General features: G+C 41.7%; 1 protein-coding gene and 1 long non-coding RNA gene across 2 annotated transcripts in view; one reads left to right on the forward strand and one right to left on the reverse strand.

The window, feature by feature from the left end:
• Positions 1 to 338: 338 nt before the first annotated feature.
• Positions 339 to 6,697, reverse strand: LOC145346659 (uncharacterized). Its single transcript, XR_013887726.1, has 2 exons — positions 6,589 to 6,697; positions 339 to 481 (listed from the first exon to the last, which is right to left on the reverse strand). It is a non-coding gene; the product is annotated as an uncharacterized LOC145346659 (long non-coding RNA).
• The window catches only part of bpnt2 (3'(2'), 5'-bisphosphate nucleotidase 2), a 29,513-nt gene continuing 22,176 nt past the window's right edge, over positions 6,678 to 14,014 (forward strand). The window contains exon 1 of the mRNA XM_080194203.1: positions 6,678 to 7,253. Within this exon, the coding sequence (XP_080050329.1) occupies positions 6,906 to 7,253 (348 nt within the window). The 5' untranslated portion in view covers positions 6,678 to 6,905. The remainder of the gene's footprint in view (positions 7,254 to 14,014) is intronic.

The following is a 14,014-nucleotide window of genomic DNA, read 5'->3' on the forward strand; positions in this document are numbered from 1 at the left end:
CAATCCTTTCGAGTGCATACGTGTGTGTGTGTGTGTGCGCGCGCGCAAGTGGGTGTGGTTGCATTTGTATTTAAATATTGAATAATAAACATTTATCTTTCTTTTACAAGAAAATCTGCCATTTGTCTGTTCCTGGCAGTTCCATCATTCAGATGAGTTACAGCACTTTTTCTTTTAAAAACACATTGTCTTCAGTCAGTCAAGAGGTGTTACATGGGTAGGGAATCATCCCTATCATCACTCTGCTATCCATAACAGATTGGTGGCTCAGGGACAGGATGTGAACATTAAATGATTGAATTGGAAATGGAGGTAAATTGATCACTGTATTTGTTAACAACGAGTTACTGACTTCTCAAGTTTTGTTTTCAAATCCCTTTTGAGTTTATCTTTATAAATCCATAATGTGTGAGCGTGACAGAATATTTGGTAAATCCATGCTACAATGCTCTCTTCATCTGATTCCCACAACATGTCGAAGCTGTAAAAAATAACATATTGTGAAGTGGAGCTCAACATCTTTAGAGTAACAGTAGTTTGAGCATCAATGAAAAATGGTGGTTAAACTTAGAATCTATGTAACTGAGGCAGGTGCCTTTGAATTGCTATGTATTTCATAAACAATTGCTGTGAAGCAATTTATTTATGCCTGCAAAAATATGACTCTTCTGTTCTCTTGGCCAGACCCAGAAATATATTTTCAGCATATGCTCAAACAATGATTTTTTTAAAACCTGCAGATCAGGTGAGTGCTGCCTTTTCAGACAATACAACTGAGAAAGTAACCAAACACCAAGGCAGCAGTGGCCTGTTCCTCCCCTACCATCAGTTTTTGATCCTCCTAATCTCTACATGCTGATTCATTCATCAGTCTTACTTTCTAATTTAACCCTTCACCTGATTATGTACCTCTACGGATTATCTGACGGCTGCTGCACCTGAATTTCAAATTGTCTATGCTAATGAGCTAACTACATGGAAACATCTTTTTGCATTCATCTGAATAAACAAAATCAACTTGACTTAGGGACAACTCAAAAAGGGCAGCTCCCTAAAAGGAGGGGAACCACCCAAAACAAAAAAGAACATAGCAGAAAGGAAACTTAAAATATCAAATTAAAATGTGATTAAAGGAGACAATAATACACCCCAGTCCCTGTGGCACCCAGCATGCATGGAAGGCATTAGTGGTACCCTTGGAAACCGCATGCTCCCTTTCCAGGGACACCCAGCCACTATAGCCTTGGTAAAGGGGCAGACAGTCAGGTTGGACAACCCTCTTGATTGTCCACTGCCTGAACCTAGATGGAATGCTTTCCGGGCCCAGAAGCAGGTTCACGAGGAGGTCCTCCTCCTTCCCCACCCCCCCCATCCCCTCTCCCCATTGGGTGTCCGTAAATCAGGAGCATGGGACTGAAGAGCAAACAAAGCATTAATGAAACGATTGTGCAGCCTATAACACGTAATGTAGACACGGTCCAGGATTCCACAGGGTTGCAGAAAGGGCACGCTTGGGAGCCTGTGAACTGGAAGAACCGCTAGCTACTAGGGAAAGCCCAACAAATACATGTTGGTTCAATGTTAAGAACATAAGAACATAAGAAATAGGAGCAGGAGTAGGCCATCCAGCCCTTCGAGCCTGCCCCGCCATTCAATAAGATCATGGCTGATCTGTCGCTGCTCAGTTCCACTTTCCCGCCCTCTCCCCATAACCCTTAATCCCCTCTCCTATCAAAAACCCATCAACCCGCGTCTTAAAAATATTTAGCGAGGCAGCCTCCACCACTTCAACGGGCAGAGAATTCCAGAGATTCACCACCCTTTGAGTGAAGAAGTTCCTCCTCAACTCCGTTCTAAACCGCCCCCTTTTATCTTGAGGCTGTGCCCCCTAGTCCTATTGTCTTTTTTGAGTGGGAAGAGTCTTTCCACCTCTATCCTATCCATCCCATTCATCATCTTATACGTCTCAATGAGATCTCCTCTCATTCTTCTAAACTCTAACGAGTACAAGCCCAGTTTATTCAGCCTCTCCTCATAGCTCAACCCCCTCAACTCCGGTATCAGCCTAGTAAACCTCCTCTGCACTCCCTCCAAGGCCAAAATATCTTTGCGCAGGTGCGGCGCCCAAAAATGCACACAGTACTCCAGTTGCGGCCTCACCAATGCCCTATACAGCTGCAGCAAGACCTCCCTACTTTTATATTCAATCCCCTTCGCTATGAAGGCCAGCATCCCATTCGCCTTCCTGACCACCTGCTGCACCTGCAAGCTGGGTTTTTGCGACTCATGCACAAGGACCCCGAAGTCCCTCTGCACTGTCGCCTGCTGCAGTTTTTCGCCTCGTAAGTAATAGTCCTTCCTACCATTTTTCCTACCAAAGTGGACCACCTCACACTTGCCAACATTAAATTCCATTTGCCATTTCCTGGCCCATTCGCCCAGCCTATCTAGATCCTTCTGCAGACTCTCCACACCCTCCGCACAATTTGCCGTTCCCCCAATCTTGGTGTCATCAGCAAATTTCCACACTCTACACTCGGTTCCCTCCTCCAGATCATCTATATAAATGGTAAAAAGCTGAGGCCCCAGCACCGACCCCTGGGGCACTCCACTAGTCACCATCCGCCAATCCGAATAGCACCCGTTGACCCCCACTCTCTGCCTCCTATTTGACAACCAATCCTCTATCCACGCTAACACCCTACCCCCAACTCCATGTCCCTCGACCTTCTGCAATAACCTCTTGTGAGGCACTTTGTCAAACGCTTTCTGAAAATCTAGAAAGACCACATCCACCGGCTCTCCTCTATCCACCGCCCTGGACACATCCTCATAGAACTCCAGTAAATTTGTCAGACACGACTTCCCTTTAATGAAACCGTGCTGCGTCTGCTCTATCAAGCAATTCCCTTCAAGATGCCTCGCAATTTCCTCCTTAATGACAGATTCTAACATTTTACCTACCACAGACGTTAAACTAACCGGCCTATAATTCCCCGCCTTTTGCCTGGCACCCTTCTTAAACAACGGCGTAACATTAGCCGTTTTCCAATCATCCGGCACTTCCCCGGAATCCAGCGACGTTTGGAAAATAACCACCAAGGCATCCACTATCACCTCCGCCATGTTCTGATGCAAACAAGTCCTGAAGCCCCGATATTGGTTGCATCTAGAGCCTACATATTCAGGCACAAAAATTGTTCCCTGCAGTCAGATTACACCAGTTTACCAATTCCTAGGCTGTTTTTGGATGCTGCTCCATCTGTTTATCCTGTTTCATCATAGGAAAATTTTCTTTGTACATAAGAAATAGGAGCAGGAGTAGGTTATTTGGTCCCTGAGCCTGCTCTGCCACTCCACTAGATCGTGGCTGATCTGCTACCTCAGTGCCACTTTCCCACACTACCCCCACATCCCATATCTGTAATACCTATAAATCTATCAACGATCAAGCCCTCTGCGGTAGAGAATTCCAGAGATTCGCAACCCTGTGAGACAAATTATTCCTCCTCATTCCAAGTCCTGAATGACCTACCTGTTATTCTGAGACATGTCCCCTCATTCCAGACTCCAATCAAGGGAAAGCTTCCTTCCTGCATCTATCACGTTGAGACCCTGTAAGAATTTTGTATGCTTCAATACTTCTTATTCTTCTAAACTCTAGAGAATATAGGCTCAGTCTCATCATAGGGCAGTTCCACCAATGTAGGTATCAGTCTGGTGAACCTTTGTTGCACTCTCCCTGTGAAAGTATATTCTCCCTTAGGTAAAGGGACCAAAACTGTACAGATAGGGACAGGGGGAGATTTGATTTTACCTCTCACCACCTATCCGTAAATGGAAAAGTGTTTTTGATTTGCTTCCACCCTTTATAAGTGAAGGTGTGTTTTCCAACCCCTCAGTTTTGGTGTGATCCAATTTCTATAATAACCCTACTGCATATTCATGATAGGGTGAACTGAAGAGGGTTAGTTTATTCGCGTATACTAAAAACACGAGTGGGACTGTCATTACATAACTCCCTCTGCATTCATACATTAAACAAGGGATACAGGAAGAAAGATTTGGAGGGAAAATACCATCGAGCAAAGAACTATTGTTTCACTTGAGTCCAGATTCAAATCTCCAATGAGGAAATCCTTCACGGAGGTCAGCAGACTAAACTAATTTGGGATAATTCACATTTCCATTAGAGTTGATCTCCATGAGGAAATAGGCACACAGGTGAATTAGTCTTGTTGGCAAAGGTATGGAAATTCAGAAGTTTCAGTAGAAATAATGCAGATGGGTCTAGGAATTCAAATCTGGACAGACCTCCTCCTCTGTGTTGCTGCTTAGTGGGTGCAGACTGATGTGCAGTACAGCAAGTTAGTATAACTGATTCTCCCAGCTAGTGGCTTTGATAAAGGATGTAAATTTCTTTGTCAGTATTCCTAAGATTGTTTGTGTTCTAACTATTAAGAGTTTAAAAGGAAGGTTGAAGGGTCCTTTGTCTGTTCTTGCTGGCCAGGCTTGGCTTATGAAATAAAGATGGCCTGTGTATTATTCTCTTTGAATTTGGTCTTTGCAGGGCACAGGGATCATTAGCATTTCTTAAAGGTGATGAGGCACAAGCCTTTGGACTACTGCCCTGATAGTCATTTTGCTTAGGGTCATAGCCAGACATAACTTCAGTCATTTTATAGAGTCATTGTCCAGTTTATAAATTTTAGAAATTAGTCACAATGTATATATATTTCATAAAATTATCTTGTGAAGTCTTAGGCCCGTTACAGTACACAATACTCCAAGTATGGCCTCACCAAGGCTCTCCACAATTGCACCCAAGACTTCTTTATTCCAGTACCAAATCGTCTTTCAATAAAATCCAAGAAGTTCGCTCTGAAGAAGTCATACAGACTTGAAATGTTAACGGTATTTCTCTCTCCACAGTTGCTGCCAGACGAGCTGAGTTTTTCCAGCATTTTCTGTTTTTATTTATACCATTTGCTTTTCTAATTGCTTGTTGCACCTTCTGTTAGCTTTCAGTGCTTTTCTTAAGCGCATCTTAAAACTATGTACATCGCTCAAGGAGATGACAGATTATGAGATTATAGATAGTTGTAGAATACAATTCTGCTGCTGTTGGCCCACAGTACCTCTGTTTTAAATCTACTCCATTTATCATGTTCAAGTGTAAGTGGAATGAACGGCTAACAGTGCTGCCTGCGACTGTGAAATCCAGGCCGATGAGATATGACATTTTCAATTTTTCACATATATGGACCACTACATTTATCTGTCAATTTCTATTTCTTTTTAGCTTGCATATTTTGTTTTGTATTTGATATGAGAGCTTGCATTTTTGTTAAATAAATGCTGACAAAATAAAAAAAGCAAGTTTCTGATTTACAGGGTGATTGGAAATGTGCAAGTGCTTGTACGTTCCCTTGTATGAAGTATAAACATTAATTGTGGCAAATAACTGGTATATAATAACAAATAACTGGCAAATATCTATTACTTTGGGGAGTGCATTTCTGCTGAAGTAAAGCACAGATCATTTACTGTGATAAAAGTTATACATTTTACATTCCTGTTTAGTCACTGTCATGACAAATGGATAATCTCTGTTTATGTAAAGGATGAAATTTTTTAAAGTCTATGTATAGGTGAGAAAGTTTAAACAAGTGTAATTCTCATCTTTCATTATGTTATCCTGTAAGAGAGATTGAGTACTTAAAACATGTCTCTGGGGGGGGAAAGTATTTCCAACCTTCCAATAACGAGTGAGGAATGGGGTTTGGGGGCTAACAGAAAAATTGTATGGATATCCATACATTCATTCGGGATAATAAAAATAGAAAATGCTGCAAACGCTCAGTTGAAAGCAATTTTGATGAAAAATAACAAATGTGAAACTGTTTCCAGTGATGTTGCCAGGGGTGAGGGGTGGGGGGGTGGTGAAAGCACAGTGGTTAGCACAGCTGCCTCACAGCGTCAGGGTCCCAGGTTCCTGGCTTGGGTTACTGTCTGTGTGCAGTTTGCATGTTCTCCCCATGTCTGTGTGGGTTTCCTCTGGCTGCTCCAGTTTCTTCCCACAGTCTGAAAGACACACATTGATCTGAACAGGCACCAGAGTGTGGCAACTAGGGGAATTTCACAGTAACTTCATTGCAATGTTAATATAAGCTTTACTTGGGACTAACAAATTAACTTTTAACTTTACTTTGATCTGCTGAATATGTCCAACATTCAGAGTCATAGAGGTTCTTCGGCCCAACTTGTCCATGCGTACCCGGTTTCCTAAACTGACCTAGTCCTATTGCCTGCATTTGACCCATATCTTTCTAAACCTTTTACCTCCATGTCTTTTATTTGAGATTCGCAGTATTTTTTTCTTTTGGTAAAAGGAATGTATGCGTCAGCACAAAAACGTGACAGATTTCCTCTTGTAAAGAAATTCGCTTTATATATTTGGTATTGCAAGAAATATCACCTATCGATGTTCCTCAAAACACCCACGCCAAACATTAACTGAATAACAAATCGTACTAAATCTCATTTAAACACACAGAGGGCTGATGATTTTGCACAGTTATGAAATACCTCTTGCCATTCCGGAGTGAAATGAGTTTGCAGCTGACCCAGAAACAGTTCCCGTTACCTTTACCCTGTGACCGATTGGAGGAGGAGGAGGGGGCTGTGGAGAGGAGGTTGCGCTGCTGAATTGTAGCGAGAGGAAGTTGCAGTTTGATACTTGATGTGTAGCAATTGTTGAGAAAGGTGGGGATCAATCGGCGGCGCGGTGTCCGGGGAGGGGACCTCGCGCTTTGGGATTGGAACGTGAGCCCGGGAGCGGTCCGCCTCGAGCTTCCTCAATCAGCAGCAGAGGAGCAGCCGGCAGCCTTTCATCAGCACCCGCCATGGCTCCTATGGGCATACGGCTGTCTCCGCTCGGCGTGGCCGTGTTTGCCTTGCTCGCTGTCGGAGTCCTCTACCATTTCTACTCAGGCTTCCTGGCTGGCAGGCTCGCCATCTTCAGGAAGCTGCCGGGCACGGAGCGGGTGGACCTGAGGGAGCTGCTGGCCTTGTCGGTGGAGGCCGCCGTGCGGGGAGGGGAAGAGGTCAAGCGAGTGATGGAAGGGGGAGAACTCCACGGGAAAAGCAAAGGAAAAACTAAGGAAGGAGCCGATGAGATGCTCACCACCGGAGACTTGCTGTCACATCAGATGATGTACAATTTAATTAAAAATACATTCCCATCCATACAGGTGAGCTCGGCCACAAGAACCACGAAAGGAAATGCGGCATAAACGGGGAAAATAAACAAATATTAGGAAAAGAGATTGCCCTCTATGTTTCATTCATTTGGCAGTATATCTGCAGCATTGAGGCTTATAACACTTGCCCCTGTTCATGTAACAGTTCTACTTCCTCAGAGATGAATAATTGTGGTGGGAGTAATTTAAAACACTTACACTGTTGTCGATAGTAAGTGTAACAACTAATCACGGGTTTTATTTTAAAGTTCTGTAGTCTTGAGACTTATTTTTAGACCACGTAAGTTTCTGGTTTAAAATAGCTTCGAACAGAACAAGTTGGATATTTCGGAAGAGATGATTTGTTCTCGTCGGAATGCTTTAAAATGAGTAGTTTAAACTATTCATTGTTAGCCATTTTTATTTTGCACTTGGTAGTTGATTTTTGGCTTGACATTTATCTCCTATGCCATTGTCAGAAATACATTGTTTTGGAGTCATAGGGTCACAGAAGGCCTATTTCGTTCGTGCTGTCTGTGTATAGAGTACTTCAGTAAGTCTCATCCTCCTATCCCTATTACCCTACAAGTTTATAAAGTATGCATTCAATTTTCTTTCAAAACTATTACTTGTCTCTCCTCCCAATATCCTAGAAGACAGTAGATTCCAGCTAATTGTCTTTCACTTCTTAAAAAAAAATTCTCACCACCACCCAGCCCCAGCCCTAATCTCTTGCACAAAACCTTAAGTCCATACTCCCGCCCCACACCTCACCATCAGGGACAGCTTTGTTAACTACTCGCAATATGTACTGCTGCATTCAAAGATCCAGGCACATGAATCTCAGGTCTCTGTCCCTGCATACTCTTTAAACCTGTGCTATTTAGTATGTATTACCTCTCTGACTCTTCTGCCAAAAATGCTGCATTTAATTCCATCTGTCTTTTGTATGCTAGCCTATCAGTGTTGCAGTCAGTTGGTTTAGTTTGGTATCATTGGCAAATTTTGAACATATATCAAGGGCCCTACAACAGTACCTTGCAACCACTGTTCTGCAGTCTGAAAAACACCCATTTACCATGCCTGTTTTCTGGCCTTATGCCAATTTTTTTTCCAAGCTGACACACTAACCTTCCTGTTCTATGGGTTTTAATTTTATGAACCAGCCTTTAATAGGGGACTTGGTCAAATATTTTCTTAGAATCCAATCCTCCACCACATTCCCCTAATCAACCAACTCATAGTTTCATCAAAAAATTAAATTAGAATAGTTGAGCATGATCTGGCTTGTACTGTATAAATCTGTGCTGCTTGTCAATTAACTCAAACCTCTCATTGATTATTGCTTCTTAAACCTTACCCACCACTGATATTAAACTGACTGGCCTGTTATTTGAAAAATACCACATGCATAGAATCACCGAATGGTTACAGCACAGAAAGAGACCACTTGGTCCATCTGGTCCATGCCGGCTCTCAGCAAATGCCACTCGCTTGCCTAATCCAACTGGAATGGTGTTAAATTAGGAGGAAATCTTGAAGATGTGTTCTGTTACATTGCTGATCTTCCTTTTGGGATTGAACCTCCATTACTTGTTTTTTGGTTTTCCTTAACCACTTTTTTATAGGCTTTGGAGGGAATTATTTTCTCATCTACTCCATTATACGTATTATAAAATCTCCATTTATTTGCATAAAAAGTGCACTTTCACAGAAGTTACTGTGGCACAACAGAAGAAGCCCCAATGGGGCATGTCAAATTGTTGAAAATGCTAATCAGATTATTCCCTTGTCAACTTCAGGTAGGTGTTTATGTGTGTTTTTTAATTAATTTTTCATATCAAATGTTGGACCTCCTGTTCCTTTTCCTGGACCTTTACCAAAGTTGGAAAGGGAATAGCAATAAGAACAGTTCATAATTTTATCAGAATATCCCACTTGGCAGTTTTCCATCTTGACCTAATGGTTTAGGCCTTTGGAGGTCAACTCCGTTGTGAACAATTTTTATTTAATTTGTAAAAGCAAATTATTGCAGATGCAGGAAGCTGAAACCAATAGAGAAAATGCTGAAAAATCTTAGCAGGTCTGGCAACATCTGTAAGGAGAGAGAAAAAGCTGACATTTCAAGTCCAGGCAACCTTTTTGTCAAAGCTAAAAGGCATAGAAAGTGGAGATATTTATACTATAGGGTGATCGAATGAAAGATGAGTCATAGCCACAAAAACAAGGGGAAGGCTACTAATGGCAGTCCATGGAGAGAATAGAAGGTGTAAATAGTCAAACGGCAGAGAAGCTGAAATCTGAGGGTAAACTGTGATAGATGATGACATGGGGGGAGATGGGTTGGAGAGGAGTAAAATGGGGAGTAAAAGTAATGAAAGGGGATAAAATAGGGGGAAGAGTAGGGGGAAGAAAATAAAGACAAAGAAATAAAAGGTAAAGAAAAGTTAAAGATTAAATAAAATGAAAACAAAGGGGTTGAAGTGGGATAGAGCTAATCATTTGAAGTCATTGAATTTGATGGTGAGACCAGAAGGCTGTAATGTGCCTAACTGGAAAATGAGATGCTGCTCCTCTAGTTTGTGTTGCGCTACACTGAAACGTTGCAGCAAGCCAAAAGCTTATTTTGTTAGTCACAAGTAAAAATCGACGTAAGAAACCCAGGGACCTGTGTTCGATTCCTGGCTTGGGTCACTGTCTGTGTGGAGTTTGTACATTCTCCTCGTGTATGCATGGATTTCCTCTGGGTGCTCCGATTTCCTCTGGGTGCTCCAATTTCCTCCCACAGTCCGAAGATGTGCGGGTTAGGTTGATTGGCCGTGCTAAAATTGCCCTTAGTGTCCTGAGATGTGTAGGTTAGAGGGATTAACAGTAAATATGTAGGGATATGGGCGTAGGGCTTGGGTGGGATTGTGGTCGATGCAGACTTGATAGGCCAAATGGCCTCTTTCTGCACTATAGGGTTTCTATGATTTCTATGATTAAGGCTTTCATTAACATTGGGATGAAGTTACTGTGAAATTCCCCTAGTCGCTACGTTCAACGCCTGTTCATGTCAGTGCACCTAACCAGCACATCTTTCAGACTGTGGGAGGAAACCAGAGCACCTGGAGGAAACCCACGCAGACCCGGGGATAACGTGCAAATTCCATACAGATACTGACCTAAGCCAGGTATCGAACCCAGGTCCCTGGCACTGTGAGTCAGCAGTACTAACCACTGTGCCACCATCCAACCTCCTGCCACTGTGCGACAGACGCGGGCATGGGAGCAGGATCATGTGTTAAAATGGCGAGTAATGGGAAGGTCAGGGTCCTGATTACGCATAGACAGAAAGTGCTCAGCAAAGTGATCACCCAGTCTATTTTGAACAGCGCTGGCGTGGCTCAGGAGCTCACTCTAGCTTGGCAGCCTCTGCTGCACTTACTACAAATGAAAACAGAAAGCTTAGATGGCGCAGGCTTGCACCCCCCCACCCAAACTCTTCTAATGCATCTCCAGACAGTCAGGAGATTGGTGACTGTATCCCAGTTCACCATCTTCATGTCTTGCTCACAGAAATATGGACATAAAGCGGGTCGTGATGCCGTGACCAGTTCACCATAAGGAATGTCTGAGTATAAGCTGTCATCCATCCAAGGAAGGAGGCTGAGCCAGAATAGATGTCATTGGTTTAATAATGCGTATATGCTGATTAAATTAGCAGGAGATAGTTCGACTTTAGTGTTTGCTGTCACATTGGGCTTAAATATTCAAATTCTGGAATGGGCTTCAAGCCAGTTTTTGATGAAGAACCTGGTGTTTGCCAACTGAGCCAAGCTTTTCATACGTATGAGGTCATTGTCCAAGTTCTTATTTCCTAATTTAAAGTAATGTCTTCCTTTTTTTTGAGATATTCATCAACTTTAACAGATTGTTTGGATTAACTTTATCGAAGGCGTTCATAATTTTCAATATTTTTATTACAACATGTAAACATCCCTTCTCTTACAAGAATAAGCTTAGCTTCCTTTAATTTTTTTTCTCTGGTGCTTAAGTTCCCAAGACTGGATATTTCCTGTTTGTCCAATTCTACACCTTCTTGGGGGCCATAATATCTAGTATAATACAGTATCGCCTTCCAGTGGAATCTCAAACAAATAGCACTTTCTTTATCTGACTTCAAAAGAATTAAGTAATTTATAAATGTTTATGCTTTTTTTTTCTTAGAAGTTAATTGGAATTGAGAGCTCTCCTTATATCCTTTAATTCCTTCTTCAGAAATGTAATCAATTTTCTGGAAGTAGTTTCTGCTATTTGCTTTGCTACCCCTAGCTAGATTTCCCTACACAGCATTAGGTATTTTTTTTAGGTGAAGAAGTTGCATCTATTTTTTCTTTCTTCCAATTTCCTCATTTTAAGCTGAATTTATGTTTGAAACATATTAATTTTATCCTGTTCGCTACACGCATTCGTGCAAGTGTCACCAACTTGTCCATATATACTGCTGGCCTTTTCACATTTTGTGATGTATTGAGTTGGATTTTGTGGTCAACAGCAACACAAAGTTAAAAGTATTGATTATCTTTCACTTCTGGGTTAAATATTCAAATTGTGAAATAAATCGTTTTGATTGAATGAAGACAGAAGCTATTGTATCGTTAACTTTCAAAACATCAACATTATTAAGAATGATGTGCTTTTTTTTTATCATTAGAAAGACATGATATTATTGCAAATATAAAATCAGCTTTTCAGGACCAATAATTATAACGTTAATACACTATTAAAACAACTCAGTTAACATTTTCCACAGACTTTTCAATGACACAAGCAATGTAAAAGTGGAAGTTTTCAACAATTCATTGAAAACTTTGGGATTGTATACTGCTGAACCTGAGCAGCGCATCCTCTGCAGGAACTTAGAGAAGCTGCTGTTAGTAATTCTAATGCTGCATAATTCTGCCTGTATGTGGACTCCTGAAGTAAAATCTGGGCCATTGTAATACTGATGCTCTTCCAGGATGGATTTCCCTCTCCAACACAATTCAACCTTGTGTCCTCATAGATGATTTTTACAGTTGAATTTGTAATATGGAATTACTCATTTTCTTCTAGTGTTTTCCCTTCCTGCTGAGGGTTTTTAATCTCCTGTCTTGGACGTGCTACTTTATGCTAGCGTAAAATTTTGTAGAAAATAGCAATCTTCTGGAACTTGAGCGGCCATTTTTCATGCAAGTGCCAAAATGTGAATCAAATCATGTGCTAGCTTGTTGAAAGATGTAAAGTAGTTTATTTATTAGTCACAACTTTCTTACAATTCACTCTGTAATGAAGTTGCTGTGAAAATCCCCTGGTCACCACACTCTGGCGCCTGTTCGGGAAAGTATAAACACGATCCTGTCCTTGACCAGTATCTATGTTTAGAGTCAGGTGTTTGCAGTACAGAATGAAACCATTGATCCTGATCTTGATGAGAAAAGATTTCATCTGCTGGGGTGGGGAGGGTTCGGTGGTTGTGGTGGAGCCTTACTCTGGAAAGTCAGGAGTCCTAAAGAGTGACTGCACATAGTGATTTTTCATGTAATTTCCAAATTGGAAATCTTTTTGATGGACAGGTGTAGCTCCTAGCTAGTAGGGGAGCGGACCACAAACTGGGCAAGAAGCCATTAGCTGCTCTTGAGAGTGCATGTGTTTGGGAGTTGCGGGGGGGGGTATTGTGGAGGTGGTTCTGTTGCAATCCCTAATCCTGGGCATCTGATTATGGGGTGCAAGGGAGCTTGAAAGGATCAAGGGCAGCACTCCTGCACTCTTGATTTACAAGCAATGCTATAAAGATACTTACCTTTTCCCTGAAGCTGTCTTCTTCCCTCTCAAGCTGCTGTGTTTGTGGAATCTGCTGGCCAGGGTTAACCATGCCAACCAGCTTAAATTTGAGGTGACTAAATTGTGCACTGCTTCCTGGGAGGGACTTGGCTGCCTTTTTTGTTGTCCCATTTCCATTAAACCCAGAATTGGATGGGTTGGATTGAGGTCAGGTTTGAGATTTTAGGACGTTCTAACATGCCTTCTTAGCTCGATACCTGATTTTGGGAGTTAAGATTCACTCCAGTGCATCTGTGTTGGCTCTTTGCTACAATCTTCTAATACTAATTGTTTTGCTACAATCTCCTAATACTAATTTTTCTACTAGTTTTTTATGGTTGAATAATTTAACTAATTTTCCCTTAAATATATCATTATTATTATGAGGTTAGAAGGTTATTATACTTTGGTATTTTAATCTTGCTTACCTTCTCTACCCCTCTGCTCTGTTTACCCACTGTCCTAAGAATGTGAACCTTTCACTCCTACAACAGCTCTGAAGCTATGCACTTGGGCCTTGTTAAATTTCTTAGCCTGGCCAACATGTAGCACAGGCAGAAGTACAGAGATTATCTTCCTTGAACTCTTATTTTTTAAAAAATCTAGTGCTGAACTCTGTTTAAAAACCCTCTAGAAAACCTCAGTATATTTTTATGTATTTCATTGGTTCCAATGTGCATCACCATTATTGATTGCTCCCAATCGATTTCCAAAATGTTTCCACCCGTTCCATGATTTCCTTCGCTTTGACCCCAATCGTGGGGTTATGCAATTCCAAAGGAAATCCTGGACGTGACTGCACAAAAAAAATCCCCTTGACAACAAAATTTCCCTCCTTTATTGCTCTCTTATTCTTGTAATCTATCAGTTTCTCACTTCGTGTCCACTGTTATGTGCTCAGGACCACCGCCCTCTGTTGCTGTCATTGT

The sequence above is a fragment of the Carcharhinus amblyrhynchos genome, chromosome 8 (genome assembly GCF_965287045.1).
Source record: "Carcharhinus amblyrhynchos chromosome 8, sCarAmb.v2.hapA, whole genome shotgun sequence".
NCBI classification, from domain to species: Eukaryota; Metazoa; Chordata; class Chondrichthyes; order Carcharhiniformes; family Carcharhinidae; genus Carcharhinus; species Carcharhinus amblyrhynchos.